The 20746-nt window shown below is 31.5% G+C and overlaps 2 protein-coding genes across 2 annotated transcripts in view; one reads left to right on the forward strand and one right to left on the reverse strand.

Moving 5' to 3' along the window:
• The window catches only part of LOC139511554 (E3 ubiquitin-protein ligase LRSAM1-like), a 44740-nt gene extending 40904 nt beyond the window's left edge, over positions 1 to 3836 (reverse strand). The window contains exon 1 of the mRNA XM_071298385.1: positions 3682 to 3836. The gene's annotated coding sequence lies outside the window, so the exon portion shown is untranslated. The remainder of the gene's footprint in view (positions 1 to 3681) is intronic.
• A 210-nt stretch (positions 3837 to 4046) lies between these two features.
• LOC139511555 (uricase-like) lies at positions 4047 to 20303 on the forward strand. Its single transcript, XM_071298387.1, has 8 exons — positions 4047 to 4149; positions 7191 to 7483; positions 8164 to 8280; positions 9608 to 9686; positions 11532 to 11718; positions 12992 to 13115; positions 13547 to 13642; positions 18375 to 20303. The coding sequence occupies exons 2-8, from the start codon at positions 7253 to 7255 to the stop codon at positions 18447 to 18449; spliced, it is 909 nt and encodes a 302-aa protein (XP_071154488.1). The 5' UTR covers positions 4047 to 4149; positions 7191 to 7252; the 3' UTR covers positions 18450 to 20303.
• Positions 20304 to 20746: the final 443 nt, after the last annotated feature.

Raw genomic sequence — 20746 nt, forward strand, 5'->3', positions numbered from 1 at the left:
TAATTAATTAATATTAATATCGAAAGAAAAAATGATTACTCTGACAAACATCAGTATTTTGGAAACGTAAAAAAAAAACATTTATTTTTTATCAAAGGGGTGATGATTAGAACTTACTGATGCCTTCAATAATTTTCAAAGGGTGGACATAGGGTGCAACCAATTGTTTGTATTATCTTGTCAACTTTTTCTGAAACATAAGGCAACTTCTCAAGATTGTTAGATACTAACAGTTCCACTGATGAAAATATATGCTCTGAGGGTACAGAGGTGGGAGAATGACTAAGATATGCTAACAATGTAGGCCTAGGATAAGTGCACTTGTTCATTTATCCTACCTCTGTTTGGAGCAATTTTAAAGAACAGTTAAACACAAACATTCCAATCATATTTTAATTTTTGTTATATTTGATTAATATTTAATTTCCCAGCAGGTGCTCTCAATAAAAATATTTTTTTGTTTAAGCTTAAAAAAGCAACAACATTCTAACAGGAAACTGATTAGTCAAGTATCATTTTGGTAATCCATACTTGGTACTATCCAGCGTTACTCGAGTACACATTGACATCCCTACTTTAGAGATATAAATGTTCTGTGTCATATGACTATTTGTATATTTTTGGACTATATGAGTATTATATATAATTGTTTGGTTATCAATGAGCCAGATCATATGAGAAATTTAGAACCAAAATTGGCACCAGATACAAAAATGCCTTATGTACTATATATACCTGGTTATTACGAGTTAACATATTTAAACAAACGAATCCGAAGGATGAGTTTGTTTAAATATGTTAATGAGTAAGACACATGGTATATAAAATTTGTAATATAAATAAAATGATTGACAGCTTCAAGACCTTCAACTAATATTGGAAATTGATCACGTTACAGTTTTATCCAATGAAATGAAAGCTCGCGCAAGCTAGTCACTTTTGCGCTTCGTGTATGATCGTCTGTATATTTCATGTGATAGAACCCCGGAATTTGCAGAAAGTAAAGAAAATGTCGGATTTAGTTTTGCGCCCCGTGTATGATTGTAGGCGCAGGTAATTAAATAATGTCATCAGACTGAGGTAAACAAAAATGTCGGATTCCACGACAAGGATTAAATAATTATTCTAATGACGGTAAGAATTGTTTTTTTTTCTTTTTCAATGTATCATACAAATTAATCATATTTTACAGAATTTTCATCTAATTGAAAAATGCTTTTCTTCCGTTATTTTATTAGATTATTTATTAAAACACAATTTTAATGATAAAACAATAGATAGTGTACGTCCCCTTATATCATGTTTTTTCACAGATATTTGTAGCCGATATTTATTCCTTTTTGTATAGATACCCCCCTTTTTAAATCGAAATTTAATTGCATTTTCGCAAAGGAAATGATAGTTTTACATTTTATTTTTTTCAAAACTGAAAGAAGAAACATTTAGTAATTGTTTCCAAAATTAAGGAAATTCGTAACAATCCTATATAGTTTGAAAAGGGTTTCTTGAAATGTGATACTCATAATTTATTGCTTTTTCTTATAAAATGAAAACAAATGAAGATCTTGACCTTTTAGTATGTTTTACAGCTTCCTAAATATTTTAGAGGCGGATACATTTAAAAAAAAAAGGTGGAGCTTCAGCCATGGAATAACATGAAAATGAATATGTTATACCATGGCTGAAGCTCCGCCTTTTTTCCTTTGGATTCTAGTCGAGTTGCATATTTAATTAGCAAAGTATGGTACAACATAAATTTGCATATAATATACCATGGTTTTCCCTCACCACACTTTTTAAGCAAATTATTTCATAAAAACATCAAAGGAAAAAAATCCAATTTATGTTACAATGTTATAAATGTGATGCTATCTGAAGTGGTTTTCTTGTACATGTTATAGATTATGTTATGGATGTGATGCTATAATTTTTAGAAACAAGATGGTATTTCAATTTCCCCTGTTTACCAGGATGCTAAATGAAATATCTGGGGAGAACACTGGAACATAATCACATTACAAAACTAATAATAATTTGAAATATTTAAAGGGGCACTAGCTACGAGATTTATAAAAAATCTAATAATTTATTTGTTTGGCTCAATCATTAATGAAATGAAAACAGGGAAATTATACATTGTAATTGGCTTTTAGCAGCCACTATGGGATCATTTTGTCAAAATAAGCTAAAAAAACATTGATTATGAATTATTCACTTGCAAGTGAATAATTCCACCTCATTGAATCTGTATTCATGTGAACTTCAATTTAACCGGGTTTACCCCTTACAAATGTAGCTTGTGATGGATAACACGTGAATTGTATGTGTAAAGTTATTTAAAGGAAAAGAATGTCACATTGAAAGTGAAACTCATTTAGTTTCTTGTGTACAATTTGGAGTTAGTATGGCGTTCATTATCACTGAACTAGTATATATATTTGTTTAGGGGCCAGCTGAAGGAAGCCTCTGGGTGCGGGAATTTCATCCTGCATTGAAGACCTGTTGGTGACCTTCTTCTGTTGTCTGCTCTATGGTCGGGTTGTTGTCTCTTTGACACATTCCCCATTTCCATTCTCAATTTTATGTCAAATTTCAGTATACAATGAAAAGTTACAACTAATTTGGCTTTTCTCTTATTTTTATGACCTTTTTAAAATTATTTATCACATGCATGACACATTAGGTGAAGCTGGGAACATGACATCATACTACCACATCTACAATGTATTAATCATGATGATGTTGACACCTTTTTAATCACTCAAATGAGAAAAAAACTACCTGTGATAATAGCTGTGATTACATTAAAATGTAATTAACGAATCACCTAGTGGGTTAGCTTGATATCATTGATCAAAATACACAGAATCAAATCAGAAGAAATAGTAGAATATGTGTTATTTGTACATGTGATTGAAATGTATAGTAGAGAATGCTAAAATTCCTTTTATTTAAAAAAGCCAAAGTTATACTGATATACATGTAGGTTAGAAATTTTATAAAAAATTTGTCATGGGTCAATTTATACAATGTCAGAACAACATGTACAATAATAAATTACTTTCTGCAGAAAACATCAGTTAAATTTTAGTTATGCATTGACACGCTATAGACCGCTATACACAGCCAATATTATTTTTCTCTATTTGTATATATAACATGTATAATGTATATACAAATTATGATCACTTTAGATTAAACACAGTAAAATCATACACAAAAAAAATGAACGAAAAACAAATATGTAACACATAAACAAACGACAACCACTGAATTTCAGAAATCCTTTGAATGTTTCCATGCAACTTTTCGGTTTCAATGATGTTTTCCCGTATTTCAAACCATTTTTTACCTTCATTATGAAAAACATTGAAACTGAAAGGGCCTATTATTACGTATGCTTCTACATGTATATCATGTAATTCAATTCCTTCCTTCAACAGTAGTAGTGATACTGTTAAAAATACGACCTGCAGGACCATTCCTGTCTAATTTTAATTTCATGGGTAATTATACTGTAATCTTTATCTTTCACTGTGTTTCTAAGGCTAAGGTTTATATTACTTTCTATAGTATACAGCATGTACAATAGATATTTATGTATGACATGTATAATTTATAAACCAGATAATCATATATAGAGTCTGTGTGAGTGTTTTCCATAATCTAAATCAATATTACCTTTAAAAACTACTGTATGTTACTCTTGTTGAGTTAAATGAGTGATTTATATCACTGGAAGATCACTTTTTGTTAAAATATCATTGAAAATTAAGTATTGCGAAAGTTGACAAATATATAAATAACAAATGTCACGTGCTAAATATCCAAAACCCGAAGTCGATCGAAAGGACATAAATTACTTTTTGCCATCATAAATTGAAATATCGTTGGCTATCGACAAAATATATGATTGGAGAATTTAAAGTTACTTATTTCAGTACAAATCTGATTTTGTATACAATCAGTAAAACATTCCACGAAAATAGGTAAAGCCGCCCTTTTTATCCTACTTTTTGAATTGTAAAGCTTTGGTACTGAGACAAACTCTTGTGTCAAGGACGAAACAAAAAAGGGGAGATAATTTTCCGTGTCTGTCATCACGTTGGACACTGACCTTGTTTTTGGGGTGATATAACTAGGCAAAATGTAAGTATTGCCAGAGAATTTTATCAAAAGGTATTGCAGATATGCCCAATTTCACAGTACAACCAATTGTATGTGTTGACATTATTTGATTCGTAATGAATTTGTCTTCCAAAATAATTTTACCTTCATTTATGATTTAGATTTACAAATTTAGTATCTAAATAAGTATGATTTACTGAGATGAGGGTGGTAAAGGGTTATTTCTGTGCAACGTGATCGCCATTTTTTATTTCACGTTCAATGTGTGTTTTTACTTTTTTATTTCGCGTTCAGTCGTGCAAGACAGGTGCCTCGTTAAACGTGTTCTGTCTATTTAATTTTATGTGCATCATGATTTTCAAATGCTTATTTTACGTGCTCGTAATTTTTCAGATAAAATTCAAACACTTGGCAGGGATCGTCAAGAAAAAATGACAACGTGTGTATTCTTGTCAATAAAGACAATGAATTAGACCAAGAATACACTTCGTGTCTGCGGGATATTTGCCTTTTAAAAGTTAAGAAGATCGTTATAAACTTTACAGTGCTCTAGCTAGAATTCAAAAGGGGCAGGGTGCCAGTGGAGGGCAGGGCACTTTTTTATGATAGGAGAAGGCACTGCTCATTTTTTTGTCTACGTCCCTGCACGTATCACGAGTTCACATATTTTTTTACTGTATATATTGTTAATAAAGATGCATTTATAAAGTTGTTGTTTTGATTATTTATTCTATAAAATTTGCTTAAGAAAAGTCATTCATACTATATCATGTTCATAATACATGGCAATACACATTCATACTATTAACCAAAAGAGGCAAAATAAACTTACTATTCTCCCCACCCCCTCTGTTTCCAAAAGAAAGAACATAAACTAAGCATCTAATAGTTTACCATACATGTACATGACAGAGTAGTTGTATTTTAAAATGTCATCTAGAGCTTGGCCCTCAAAACCGGTTTTCATTCTTCGTGTTTAAGAATATATTATTTAGTGTAGCTTCATCAAGTTGATTTGTGATGAGAGTATAACTGCCCACTTCCAATTTAGTAAGATTTTTTTTTATCTTTAGTAAGATTTTTTTTTTATCTTTATTATCTTTAGTAAGATGACAGGTTGGACATCATTTAAGCGAACATATACTTTACATATTTCTTTATTGAGAATGTATAAAACATGGATTGCCAAAAGTATGATTATCAAAAATATATTGCAATATTTTTTTTTTGTATGTTCAAAGACACTTAATATCCTTCAGGTAACATTCTTATATAATTTTGTATTCAATTGGTTATTTTTTCCTATTTTTAGTGCTAGATAATATTTTAGGAGCACAATTTTGTAATAAGCATTTTCAGGGGAAATAACTCCAAAATTAATTTCCATGTTTATGTCTGCTTGTCGCTTACAAGTTGAGTTGTACGATGTTTCTGTGTCAGAATGCATAGTTTTATTTTGATTACTTCAATTCAATTCAAAATTCATGAAAGTCTTCATTCGCACACTCTTTCATTGTGACTTGAAGATCGAAAGAAAATGCCGACACATTCATCATATTTATGACAAAAAGGTACATTGTCTTAATTAAATTACCTAGTAATTAACACCTTTGAAGTCTTATCCACAATAATTGATTGTAATGACATGATAAACCTCATTACCTGGGGGCAATCACCAGGTGTCATATTTGTAATTTAACTTCTGATAAGAAATCGATGAAACAAAGGCAATTTAACCAAAACGGCACAAGGGTTTTTCAGAAAACGGCGTCAGGGCAGAAGGGCGCGACGGAGGGCACACAGGGCGCGGCTGAGGGCACCCAGGGCGCGGCGCCCTTCTATTTTGGGCTAGCGAGACCACTGCTTTATTAAAAGTTGTAAACCATTTATATCATAACTGTGTATACTAAATTGGGAATATCAAGTAAAACAGATTGTTAAAATTGAGAAAGGAAATGGTGAATATGTCAAAGCGACAACCACCCGACCATAGATCAAACAACAGCCGAAGGCAACCAATGGGTCTTCAATGTAGCGAGAATTCCCGCACCCGTAGGTGTCCTTCAGCTGGCCCCTAAAATATGCATAATAGTACAGTGATAATGGACGTCATACTAAACTCCGAATTATACACAAGAAACTAAAATTTAAAATCATACAAGACTAACAAAGTATATATATACAAAAGGACAATGACTCGACAGTGACTCAGTCTCAGAACTCAGTCACAAATTGTTCACATCAAAGTCTTTATTTTTCGTTCAAAGTTCATTACAGAAATTATTTCACGTTCAACGTGAAATGATGTCTAATTTCACTTTTTTTCCGTGCAAGCACCCCCTTTACCACCCTCTGAGACCTTTCACAGCAGTTTCTGTATAAACCTATGCCTATGAATAAAGTACTTAGAATATGTCCCAACTAAGCACCCTGTAGTCCCCTTTGAAATATCAAAAAAATGGTACTGCCTGGGCATGTTTGAGCTTAGTCCAAATAATTATGACGTCTGACAAGGCTATTTTTTTTCTCTTGGAAGCCTTCCTACAGGTCGTAGAAAGCGTCCCAGAAAAAAAATTAGCCTTGCCAGACTTTATAGTTATTTGGACTCATTGGAGCTCAGGAGTTTTAAATCTTAGCAATTAAATTGTATAAATATGTCAAACTTGACTATTGTATTAGAGCTTATGATAGTCGAGTTTGACATATTTATACACCATTACTGCTGAGATTTCCAACTCCTGTGGTTGGATTGAAACCGTGTAAAAAAGCCTATTTATGATTCTACACCACAGGCACTTGTTTCTATTCATGGGAAGACCCACTATCAATGTATATATACGTTGATAGTGGCTCTTTCCATGGATAGAAACAAGTGCCTGTGTTCTACATGTACCAATATATATCCTATTGTGTCTATAATCGGTCAGAATGTTGGTTTGTTTTCGGATTTTGTTATTTTACTTACCGCACGAGAAATCATGTCCTTTATGAAATTTTTGAATTTTGGACAAAAACATGCTTAAGTTCTGGTTCTGAAGCATTTTGTCTACTTTTTATTTCAGATCAGAGATTTTCAGCTTAGCTTGACAAATAGTTTGTTTAGTTTTTAATTTCCTTTGAGAGAATGTCACAGTCAGGCTTAAAGACAGAGTTTGAGTTTAGTGGTTATGGTAAAAACTTTGTAAAAGTGCTACAACTAAGACGGGAAGGTAAAATACACTTTGTGAAAGAAATAGAAGTCAGCACACAATTGACCCTTAATAACACAAAAGACTATATACATGGTGATAATTCTGACATCATTGCAACAGATTCACAGAAAAACACAGTATATGTTCTAGCTAGACAACATGGAGTAAGTTTAGTACAAATGTATATCGTTATATTTAAGTAGACATTTTAGAAATACTTTTACTATCTGATTATTGCAAAAACTGTGACCAGAAAGGTGTTGCAAAAATGCAAAGTCACATAAAAATTTGTACGGTATTCATGGCATGCATTTTGTATGCAGTATTTTCTTTTAACTGTAAAATAAGGAATTGCGTTGTTTGAAATAATTTTGGATTCCGGAAAATTGATAAGAAATATATAATGAAAACTAACCTTAACTAAACTAAAGTTAGTTTGTTAGCCATGCACACATGGCTAAGGTTCATTTAACTTTTATCATTTTTAACTCATTCATTTCCAGTAATCCATTTTGTAATCGTTTAAAAAATATTTCACTCGGGCAGCATGTTAATGGTATTTCAATATGAATGCATTCTCATTAAACATTTCTAGTCTATTTTCCAGATTTTAAATTTTTTCCAAGTTTAAATACTTGTTTAATCATTTATTTGGCATTTGTCCATTATTTAAGAATCACAATCAAAATAGTCTAACTTTCAGAGAATATGTTATATGTTATGTTAGGAATTTCTATTTCTATTATTGTTTAAAAAAAAGGCATATATAAAGACATAATTTTACATACACTTTGTTTGATATTTTCAATGAGTCTTGCAATTAAATTCTATATTTTTCTTTCAGATAGAGACCATTGAGAAGTTTGCTTTGACTATATCTGACCACTTTTTGAGGAAATATAGTCATGTTACCAATACTCAAATTTATATTGAAGAAGCACCATGGAAAAGAATATCTGTGGTAAATTGATATATTTGATGTGGCTCATGACATGATTTTTTTGGTGGGTAAATAGCACAGAATTCCCAATTTCCTAACCACCAAATAAGAATCTGAGAACTGAAAACTCATTTTATTGATTGTTTAGTAAACCATGTAAACTATTTCCACCAAAACTTGAAACAAACTTTTTGTGGCAGGAAATCTGTTTACCCTGAAAAACAATGGAAGACATCTAAATTAACAGGTTACTGTGGATTCATTTATATTCGTTGGATACCAATTTACGTGGATTTCTTGGGTCAAAGTCAACCACAAAATTAAATGTTCAATAAATGACAAATTTTCTATAGGCTTGTATGAAGACTTTGGCAAAATCACGAAATCAAATATCCCCGAACATGTGAGTTTTCTTTAATCTATGAAAATTGGTACCCACGAAAATAAATTAATCCACAGTAGATGAAAGAAAGGGTTAAAAAAAAACTGTAGTTAAATATTTCATGCATACTTTGTTCTTGTAAGGGTGCATACATGTCTGTTATAATGTGGTATTGACTTTATAATATCTTTTCATATATTTTGTTAATACATGTATAACGATTGTTCTTGAATTTTTAAGAATTTAACATCATGAACCTTGGCACAATTATTCTTTTTTCCTTCAATTTTTTTTTTTTTAAATGGCATTTTAAGCTACATGTAATGATATAATAAAAAGAAGTAGGGGGTTAGTTGCCAAATTTATTCATAGCACATCATGGATCCAAACATAGGATTCCAAATATCTTGACAAAAAGTCAGAAAACAAGATCAGCATACATCCTATTGGTTTAATATCACATTTATTTGTGTGTGGTTACAAGGAACAATATGGATACCGGTATATTTATACATAGAATAGGATAACAGGTAACACAAAAAAATACTACCAGTACACAGTTCAACAGACCACATTATCTATTAAGAAGACATAAAAGACAAATAACAATGAAAACTTGGTCCAAGTATCCATGCTTTTCAGATGGGCTGTAAAACCACTACTTCCCAACTCCACTAATGTTTATCATAATTTAGCTTATTGTGTACACATTGAGGGCATTTAACAAAGTATCAAAATGTTGGTTACAGCAACATTAACAGTTTAAACTGGTTATTTTAAAAACAAAAATTATTAATTCATTATTCACAATACAAACAAGTTGACTTAGATTCTATATGCTAACTACACACTCAAATAGTTTGTCCCCTAATATTAAAAATAGACAGTAAAAACACATTGAAACATTTTCCCATTTGTTTGTATTTTCATTGAAAACTACAGCAATGACATTTTCTATTTTTACAGGATGGACAGGAGCATGTACATGCCTTTTTCTTCAGTAAGGAGGCTATAAGAAGGTGTGAAGTAACTCAGGAAAGGGGAGGTAAAAACAACTCTTCACATATTTTTTAGAATGTTTTACATGTCAATGATACTACCTTGATATTGATATAACTTGCATATTGAATAAATTTGTTAAATGAAAAAAATAACCATGTTATTGTGAATTCAAGGTAATATTGTTCAAAAAGATTGAAAAGTTGAGTCTTTAATGAAGTTTGTTAGTAAAATTAATTTTCCATACACCAGATTGCTTACTTAATTCTGTACCAAATTCAGATGTTTACAAAGTACTCATTTTTAGTGGAAGAAGACAAGTCTTCTGAAGACTTAAGGGGCTGACCATTGGCATTGAGTCTCCGTATGCCGCATTCATTTCGTGTATCAATTTACAAATGATAAGGAGATGAAGACATGAACAAAAATATATACAGATAAGATATATAAATATAATGATTCATTTGCTAGCAGTGAACAATCATTTGTCAAAAACAAAACAAAACAAAACAAGAAACAGATTCTTCTTATTATTTTATTTTATTCAAATAGAGAGGCAATAATGGAACTATAAACATTACAATTTGATGGAAATTTGAAGAAAAAACACAATTTCTACATCATTTGGTTACATTTATGACAAAATTTATGTCGATAAAAAAACATGATGTTTTGACCATTCAGTACTTAACCCTTTCCTCCATAATGACGCTTTTTGACGCCACCCCCTTTACTCCATAATGACGCCTTTTGACGCCTGTGTAGTACCTCAGTTGAAACACTTTGACTACAAAGTGTCTACAGTAGACTCAATAAAATTTGTATCCAATATGAAAAGGAATATCATAGGAATATTCTACTTAAATTTATTTAATGAAATATTTGTTTTTTGCAATGCATTTTAATACTTTAAAGCCTATTTTCAGCATTTTATTGAAAAATTCTATTTTGTGTTCATTTTTTACAGTGGGTTGTGATGATCTTCCAGTTAGGTTACCCTCATTTGGAGTGTTGTTCCCAACCTGTTAAAGGTCCATCTTTGTGCATAATTCAAAATTGGAAATTTCAACAAGCATCTAATATTCTTAATCTGGAAAATAAACCATGTAAACCCTGGTCTGCTAGCTTCATGTATATTTTTTCTACCGATTTAAAATATATCTAGAATCATGCAAACAGACTTAAGGAAAAGGCATGTAAGTTCATCATACAAATATGACACTTTTTCTAGACAATCCAGATCTTGCAAAATACGTCGCTAAAAATTGTAACCTTTAAAATTGTTGTGCAGTAAAAACCCATATGGGAACTTTCAAAAGTTGGCAGGTATGTAACAAGTCTTCCTATTTTTATGCTCCATTTATGGGCAATATGTTTTCTAGTCTGTCCGTCTGTCCTGCTTCTGGTTATAAAGTTTATGGTCGAGGTAGTTTTTGATGAAGTTGAAATCCAATCAACTTGAAACTTAGTACACATGTGTTCCTCTTGATATGATCTTCTTAATTACTGCCAAATTAAAGATTTTACCTAATTTTCATAGTCAACTGAACATAGAAAATGATTGTACGGATGGGAAATCCATGTACTTATGACCTTTTCTTGTTTGAAGAAAAAAAATACATTTTAACGATAATGGAACAAAGCAGCCTGGGTAAGTGGGGCTGCTTTTATGGTAATTCAAGTTACCTTTTATTCACCTTCTTCCACTTCAGAGCTCTTTGATTCTATAGGCTTGTATACAGACTTCACAAAATCAAATATATTTGAAAAACAAAATCTCAATCTACTGAAATTGGTTCCCATTAAACAAAAAAATCAATTACTGAAATTGGTTCCCATTAAAAGAAGTTTAGAGTAATTAACCTTTTAATCTTTATATTTTATTTTAAAGGAAAACCATTGTTGAGATCAGGACTTAAAGAAATGAGGATCATGAAAACAACACAGTCAGCCTTTAGAAAGTTTGTAGATGATGAATTCAGGACATTGCCAGATGCCGATGACAGATTATTTTGTACTGTTGTAGATTCATGGTGGTGGTATAATTCAGTAAACGGTGTAGACTTCACTAAGGTGTGGTAAGTTATTGTGACATTATAGCTCTGTTTAAAAAAAAGTTTATTACGTTACGATGTATTTGATAGTGTTGTAGACTTCAAAAACATTTTTTTTATTTATTCATATACAATATTGCACACGCTGTTAACAATTACTCCACTGACACAGCTTCAATAACTGTTGTAAGTTGCAAATTTCTAGATGAACTGTTCATTTGATTAACTTTTGAGTTATGCTTTTTTTAGTTTTTTAGCGTTTAAAAATATAGTTAAAAAAGGGGAGTAACTCAATGTTTTTTAACACTCATTTTAAATGGTCCAGGTGTAACACTGTTTCTTTTTTTTACCTTGATACTCAGTTCAAAGTTTTCAACTTCTTTGATGGTCAGTGTCAAAGTTATCAACTGTTTTGGTGGTCTGTTCAAAGTTATCAACTGTTTTGGTGGTCTGTTCAAAGTTATCAACTGTTTTGGTGGTCTGTTCAAAGTTATCAACTGTTTTGGTGGTCTGTCCAAAGTTATCAACTGTTTTGGTGGTCTGTTCAAAGTTATCAACTGTTTTGGTGGTCTGTTCATAGTTTTTAACTGTTTTCATGATCACTTCAGAGTTTTTAACTTCTTTGATGATTATTTTAAAGTTTTAACTTTTTTTGATGGTCAGTTCAACGTTTTCAATTTTTTTGACAGTCAGTTTAAAGATTTTAACTTCTTTGATGATCAGTTCAAAGTTTTCAATTTTTTTGACAGTCAGTTTAAAGATTTTAACTTCTTTGATGATCAGTTCAAAGTTTTCAATTTTTTTGACAGTCAGTTTAAAGATTTTAACTTCTTTGATGATCAGTTCAAAGTTTTCAACAGCATCAAAGATCACTGAGTGGTTGCTTACTCAACTACTTCCATTATTGTTTTTCACTATTACTGATCTTTGCATATGTCATTTTAATCTACATGTACCTTGTTAGTGAAAAGTCAATTGTCAAAAATTGTTAAATGATGTATAGTCATAAACTGCTTCAAGAACGTACTTGACCTTTCATTGACTCCACCTGTTCTGACACAAAATTGATAAAGAGAACTGATGTTATGGACATCATAACTGAATGTGAAGACTCACAATTTTCAAAATTGTCAAAAAGTTAGAAGCTGGACGATATTAATTTTTAACAAGAGGGACAAAAGTGAGCCTAAAACTTTGATGATTTTGGTCTCCCACAGGACATGTTGGAAGAATCGCATGTCTGACAGCATTGAAGACAAAATTTAATCCAAAATTATTCATTGTGGTTTTTTTTCAGGGAAGGTATTAAAGGTATTGTTCTAGATACATTTGCAGGACCAGCGACAACTGGAGTTTTCTCCCCTTCAGTACAGAATACCCTTCATTTAACAGTCAGAAATGTTTTATCAAAGATACCTCAGGTAAATTAACATTTTTTAATCTTGCAGCATTAAAAAGTGGTGTGAAACTGAATCTCTATACCTGAATTTTATACATTTTGAAAAATCGAATACTTGTTATTCTGCAAACAAGACAAAATGAAATTTATATTTTGTTGAAAATTTGATTTTTTTATTCACTTTTAAGCGATGAAATAATTGAAAATTAGTAACACACCAATTATAAAGAATACACAGTATTCAATATCTGCTTGTATGCTTTGATTTTAAAGCAACATTGGCCTACTTGAATTTTGTAAAAAGTTTTATGAATTTGCATGAGTAGAAGCCTATTTTGTCATATCAAAACCATCTACAATTGACAAGGGGAAGTAATTTATGTTATCATTGTGTAATTACAAAATTAATTAGGTAATTGGCAAATGGACTAATGTCTATTTTATATTTTGTAGGTTGAAAAGATGGAGATTACACTACCAAATGTCCATTATTTTGGTATGGATTACAACAAATTCACAAAGATCAACCTAAAAGATTATAAAAACGAGGTATCTTATGAACCTTTATGTAGCTATATATGTTAAGTGTACACTAGCTTTAAGACAATATAGACTGTTTATAGTTTATATATAATCATTCAACAACAAAAAGTAAAATAACACTGAACTCCAAGGAAAGTTCAAAATGGAAAGTCCCTTAACAAATGGCAAAATCGAAAGATCAACCACATCACATGAATGAAAAACGACTCATACTCCTGACTTGGTACAGGCATTTCTTTAATGTGTATGATAGTCACATAAAATTCCATTATATTGACAACAATGTGTGAGCAAAAAAAACCAGACATAATAGGTAAACATGTCAAAAATTTGCCATTACAAGGTATTTATGGTTCTGGTTTAAGGATACTTTAAAAAAAAATCACAATATTCCGTGTTAACAAAAAAGCATACAAGCATAAGTTTTTTTTATCTTTTGGTTTATAACATCACTGTCAAACTGTACATTTGCTTGAATTTGATTTTCTGGAAGCATTCCTTCTGATTATTAAACAATGTCATTAGGGGTCATCCATAATTGTCAACCATTTTCCAAAGTGTACAAAACATACTCTTTTTCAGACCCCCACCCCCCCCCCCCCCTCTAAAAATGTACATCAACCATTTTCAGATTTAAAGACAAGAATCAATCATTCTTAATAAAAAGACAATCCTGTCTATCATAATTGCGTTTAATATCGAAATTTGCAATGAAAATAAACTGAAATATATCAGACTTGTTTTATTTTAATTTTTTTTTAAAAGCGTACGGTAAAAATTTTGATTTTTTAACCCCCTCCCCCCAAGTGTACATTTTGTACACGTTGGAAATGGTTGACAATTATGGATGACCCCTTAGTAATATTATCATATAATGGGATTATGCCACATTTTCTGTTAGTTAATTTGGCTTTAAAAGTCCCAAAATGTAGTTCACTTATTTTTATGCAGTTAATCTGCTTAATATGCTGTTGGCGGCAATTTCAAATTAGAAGACGAAATTCGTATCTTTTCAATTTGAAGGCAGGGGTTCAAATTAGCGGTGGTCGGAGGTCCGCGACCTTCCACTTTCGACTTGGTTACTAGCCACGCCCGACGGGCCTTCCACTTTGAGACAACTATATCACAGTTATAGTAGTCTCAGTTCCACTTGAAAGAAAATAAAAAAATAGCTTTACAAACTTTTTCGCCAGAGTCTCCAAATAAACGATCTCAAAACTTATTTTAATCATTATTATTCATGACAGCGATGTCAATTTTGTTCAATCGCTAGCTATATACAGAAAATCGTCGACAAAAGATGTGTTAATTCGAGTAAAATCGTATCTGACTGACAAAACAACATTGGAACACATTGACAATGGCTGCCGTGAAAAGACAATTACAATTTCGGATCCGATTCCGGAAGCGGATAAGGGTAATTCCAGGTTTTTGGCGAATCCAGGCAGGTGACAAAATACATCTATGCATGGTAAATGAATATTAACACTAGAATTGAAAACCAAAAGATATATGTAAAAGAAAGAAAAAGCAGAAAATATTTTAAACAGAAACTCAAAATTACTTTTGACAAATTTTAATGTCAAAATCCAATACAATGTGACAGCTGGGAGCAGTATATCTAACAATATATATATGTTCCTGGTCACAGTATAAATTTTCTTTATCAGTGATAAATGTTGATAATGCATGTAAGATGCTTTTAAAGTGTAAACATATTACTTCAATTTTGAAGGGGTATTTTTTTTCTCAATTTTGAAGGGTCAGTTAAAGTAGCTGGAAGATTCTTACTTTATTTTCACAAATAACTACCTGAATGTAGGCAAATCATATGATATATGGGTGGCGTCCTTTGGGCCACTCTACCCCCTCCTGTTTGATAACTTTGAAACGGATGAGATCCCCACCTCTCAACCATATACATTCATGTATGGGACTATATATATAACTTATCAAATGTAGTATAAGGGGAGTCCATGGGGTGACCCACCCCCTCCTGTTTGGGAACTTACGAAATGGTCGAGATCCCCACCCCTAAACAATATATATTCATGTATGGGTCAATATAACAAATTAAATGAAATATAGGGGAGTCCCCTTACCCCCTCCTGTTTGAGAACTTGGAAACTGATGAGATCCACACCACTAAACCATATTATATTCATGTATGGGACAATATAACAAATCAAATGAAATATAGGGGAAGTCCCTGGGGTCATCCTCTCCCTTCCTGTTTGAGAACTTGAAAATCCTCGAGATCCACACCCCTAAACCATATATATTCATGTATGGAACAATATAACAAATCAAATGAAATATAGGGGAAGTCCCTGGGGTCACCTTACCCCTTCCTGTTTGAGAACTTGAAAACCCTTGAGATCCCCACCCCTAAACCATATATATTCATGTATGGGACAATATAACAAATCTTTTACATTTACTAAGAGCAGATCAGTCAGACCTCACCTTTGATCCTTGTAGAAGGGAACATTTGTCTGATTTGTGTTGCATAACTGTTGTACTATAGAACACATACTCAGTTTTCTTTACGGGGAAACCAGTCCATTCATACTATTAAATGTTCGTACTAAGTCAACACGTACTACTAACAGTCAACTAAAACCAACGTTAACTACCAACTAGAACAACTACAATCATTGCGAACTTGTACCACTGCAGACTCACCATAAAAAATATACATTTATATATTCATTGCTATTGAAACCTTGATAACATATAAATTATTTGCCTTAATAATTAATTCATTAGATAAACATAAATGTACAATATATGAATGTTTAATACCACATCAGAGGCGGATTTAGAGGGTTTTTCAGTGAGAAAAAATTTGGTTGATTATATAGGGAATCACTGTAGCATGACTGGAGCAGGTCCCCTGTTAGGCAGGCAGTGGGCCCCCACTTATGAAAATTTCTGGATTCGCCACTGCACATAATTACGTTTGCCTGGTTTTTGGTTAACTGCCTTCAGCGCTTACAGCGCTTTGATTAAAGTAAAACTAGTGTAGATTATAAAGAATTTATTGCGATGTTTTTGTTATTGCGAAAACAACAACTGGATATGTTTCTCTTTTTAGAATTTAAACAGCCTTGTTTAATTTGTATGCAGCATTTCCTGAAATTTACAGTACTGAGAATTCATTTATTTTCGTTGTTTCAATTTTTGTGGCTGGAGATAAACATGATAAACTTGCATTTTCATTGATATTTGTTACCATGGTTTTTTCCAAAGTCTGCATATAACCTGATGGAAAATCTGTAATTCATTAAACATTTAAATATGAGATTCATTTTTATAAGACCGCAAAAATTAAAAAAAAATTGGTTCATACTACCGCAAAAATTAAATCACGTATCACGTCATTGTCAGCGTCAGAATCGCCTGAAGATGGATTGTTTCCGGATAATAACTTTTGAATAAGTAAAAAGAAATCAATAAAATTTTAACACACTGTTTATACCCACAAAAGGAAGCTTGGGATTGATTTTGGGGGTTATGGTCCCAAAGGTTTAGGAATTAGGGGTCCAAAGGGGCCAAAAACAGCATTTATCTAGTTTCAGAACAAAAAGTTGTGTATAAGTACATTTGTATTTCAATTGTTCTGAAATTGTCCCAAAATGTTTATTACCATTAGTAGAAGGTTGAGATTTATTTTAAGGGGTTATTGGGCAAATAGTCTAGGAATCAAGGGCCAAAACAAGCATTTTTCTAGTTTTCAAACAATAACTTGTCTGTAAATGTATGGATCTCTTTGACATTATACCACAAGTTTCCATATAACGCAGGGAAGGCTGGGATTCAGTTTGGAGTTAATTTTCCTGAATATGTAGGAATAAGGGGCCAAAAAAGAAGCATTTTTTCTAGTTTACAGACAATAACTTGTGTTTAAGTGCATTGATCTCTATAAATTTGTACAAGAAGGTTCAATACCACTAAAGAAAGGTTGGGATTGATTTTGGGGGTTATTGTTCCAATAGTTTAGGAATCAGGGGCCAAAATGGGGGCCCAAACTAATCATTTTTGTAGTTTTCAATCAATAACTTATGTTTGGTGTATGAATCTCTCTGAAATTAAACCACAAGTTTCCATACCATGAAGGGATGGTAAGTATTGACTTTTGGGGGTTATGGCTCAAAATATTTCAGTATTAGGGGCAAAAAAGGGGAAAAACTAGGTATTTCTGGTCAATGGACAATTAAGACAATTTTAAAGCAGAGTAAGGGAGGTAATTCGAAAACATTTAACATACAATGCACTACTTGTATATTATGTATAAAGAAGTGTCAGGTTTTGGACTATTTGCAAAAAAAGGGGGATGGTAGTTGTTTTCAATTTTTTTTTCTTCAAATTTCTCAAATTCCAAATTTTTGAAAAGTTAAAAGAAGAAATCTTTAATTGCACAATATTGTGCAATAGATTTGTAAGATCTTGACATTTGTTTTGTGTCAGAAACTCATATTATGTTAAAAAAAATTGATCGCAATCCAAATTCAAAGCTGTATCAAGCTTGAATGTTGTGTCCATACTTGCCCAACTGTTCAGAGTTCGACTTGTGCGGTCGTATAAAGCTGCGCCCTTCGAAGCACCTGGTTACCCATGAAATCCACTAATATTGGTATCCAACGAAATAATAATAAATCCACAATATATTTTTTCGACAGTAACTGCCACCCACAATTAAAAAAGAATGATTAATTTATTATTGTGTCTTTTCTAGGTATATATGCCAACAGACAAGCCATCAGGGAACATATCAGCAAGGATACAGAGATCACGATTATCAAAGCTTTAAAGACAGATTTAAATGATTTATTTCAGACAATCTTAGTGTCAAAGTTAAAATAGGGCCAATATTTATAGAATTTATTATAATTCAAAATAGTATGTTATGATATACTTTTAGATCTGATAGTTTAGAATGTTATTAATTGAATTACCTTTATCTACATGTATATTTTGAAATAAGATTGTTACCTATTTGTATATTGGATAATACCTCTTATAAATAATGTTAGTCAAAATCTTAAGTTTTGTTAAAGGGTTAACTTAACTGCCAGTATTTATATTTGTTAGACATGTTAGATGGTATATTTGTAAGTAACTTTATTTTTCATATCTGAATATTTACAATTTTGTGAATTTGAAATACATCTACCAATAATTGTATTGTGAAATTCAATTCTTTTTCTTATATGATTTTTCTGAAGAAAAAAAATATTTTAAACTTGCTCTACCAAAAGGGTGAATATAGAAGTGTGCTTTTGAAGAATTACAGCCGATTCCATTGAGTGTGTAGGCAAAGGTAATATCTTTGGTTAGCTTGCTTGCTAGCTGAACCGTGAAGTCATTCTTAGGTTAGGTAAACTACACTACTTTAAGAGTAAACTAGTCTTGACAGCAAACCAAGCTATCTGTCTGTTGGACTAGGCTATTTCGAAAGGAGAGTAGTATACTTGACCTTAAATTGACTTCACGGTTCAGCCAGCAAGCAAGCTAACCAAAAGATATAACCATTGCCTACACACTCAATGGAATCAGCTGTAATCATAATTGATAATTGATATTTGGAGTGGATATGTTTATAAGTTCTTGTAATGTATTATTCATTCCCATATTTGATATAAGCAGCAACTAAATGTTAAGCAATGCAGACATATGACATAGCAACAAATAAATGTTGGTTTTTTATGTGTTTTTTTTTAATTTTGCTTCAAAGCCAGTAAAATACACAGCTTACATAATTTTTAGATTTTTAGTTCACAAATCTTGGATACTGTCTCATGGATACTTCTTTGTAACATTGTTAGATGTTTCAAATGATGTAGTAACTAGTCTAAATGTGCAATAAACAATACCACAATGTTAATGAATAAACTATTGTAGCTGAATGTTATTGTATTTGGTTTGTTTACATTATACATTTATGTGACTGTGCATGCTGACTAATATTACATTACAGTATTTCATAATAATGATCATAATTTTAGGCAAATAATACACTATTTTATTCAACAGATGAATATTAAATCTTGAAAGTTACTGTTTTAGATATGTACCGGTATTTTATATGATCTTTCTTTGTTTTTGTAAACCTTTACATATCTGTTAAGTATATTTTTATTATGTTTAATATGAACAATTGCATTGTTCAATTGGAATTAATTTGTGAATTTTTAAATTTATAGGAGGATGATGTAGTACTCGGTGGAAACCACCACCCTTTTGCAGGAAAATCGATAGTTGAGTGATCTGAGTAGTTGAATTACTGTATCCCTAGCTTGTCAACACTGAGGTTGCGAGTTCGAATCCCACACTTCGTAGGTTCACCGATCTCCAGTTTTGATTGGCTAGGATTGTCAGTTTTCTTACTGAGTTTGGTGGTTCTCTCTGGACACTCCAGCTTCCTCAACCAATAAGAATTGACCTCCATGAATAGTGTTGAAAGTGGTGTTAAATACCTATCAATCAAGCAATTAATCAATTAATCAGAGATGTGAGATATTTATAGATGTGATTCTTTGGAATATAATGTTTTGTATATTGTTGTTAAAGAGATTACTAGCTTTACAATTTACCAGAATGTATCAACTCTACAAAGTGTATCAATATTCCAGAAGTGCTCTTTTACTATTAAAAATAAATTAGATTTTTGGTTTGTTTGTTATCAATGAACTTTTTTAAAGGTTATCTATCATTGATATATGTACTAACAATGGTAATCCAAAACCAACTACAATTCAAATCTGCCACCAAACCACAACTTCTTTAAAAAAAATAAACCTACAACAAGACAAACCGCAAAGAAACAGTAAAACAAAAATAATGAACTCCAAAGAAATTCAAAAAGGAAAGTCCCTTATAAAATTGCAAAATCAAAAACTCAAGCATACCAAACAAATGGAAAACAAATGTCTTATTTCTAACTTTGTACAGGCATTTCTATTTCTGTATGTAGAAATTGATTGATTAAACTTGAGACTGTTTTAAATAATCCCCATTTGTATTCTGATCTAATACAATCACTTGATTTTGAAAAATAAATTCTCAGCTTTTTTATTCCTTGTTTACAGGAGTCTTCCATCAGTCATG

This window comes from Mytilus edulis, chromosome 2 (assembly GCF_963676685.1).
Source record: "Mytilus edulis chromosome 2, xbMytEdul2.2, whole genome shotgun sequence".
In the NCBI taxonomy this organism is placed as follows: Eukaryota; Metazoa; Mollusca; class Bivalvia; order Mytilida; family Mytilidae; genus Mytilus; species Mytilus edulis.

Bases quoted from the DNA above. Each gene is read 5' to 3' on its own strand.
- LOC139511555 (XM_071298387.1), top strand. From the start codon at position 7,253: ATGTCACAGTCAGGCTTAAAGACAGAGTTTGAGTTTAGTGGTTATGGT. The intron at 7,484-8,163 runs GTAAGTTTAGTA...TTTTTCTTTCAG, and splicing joins TTCTAGCTAGACAACATGGA to ATAGAGACCATTGAGAAGTT. The intron at 13,116-13,546 runs GTAAATTAACAT...TATATTTTGTAG, and splicing joins TTTTATCAAAGATACCTCAG to GTTGAAAAGATGGAGATTAC.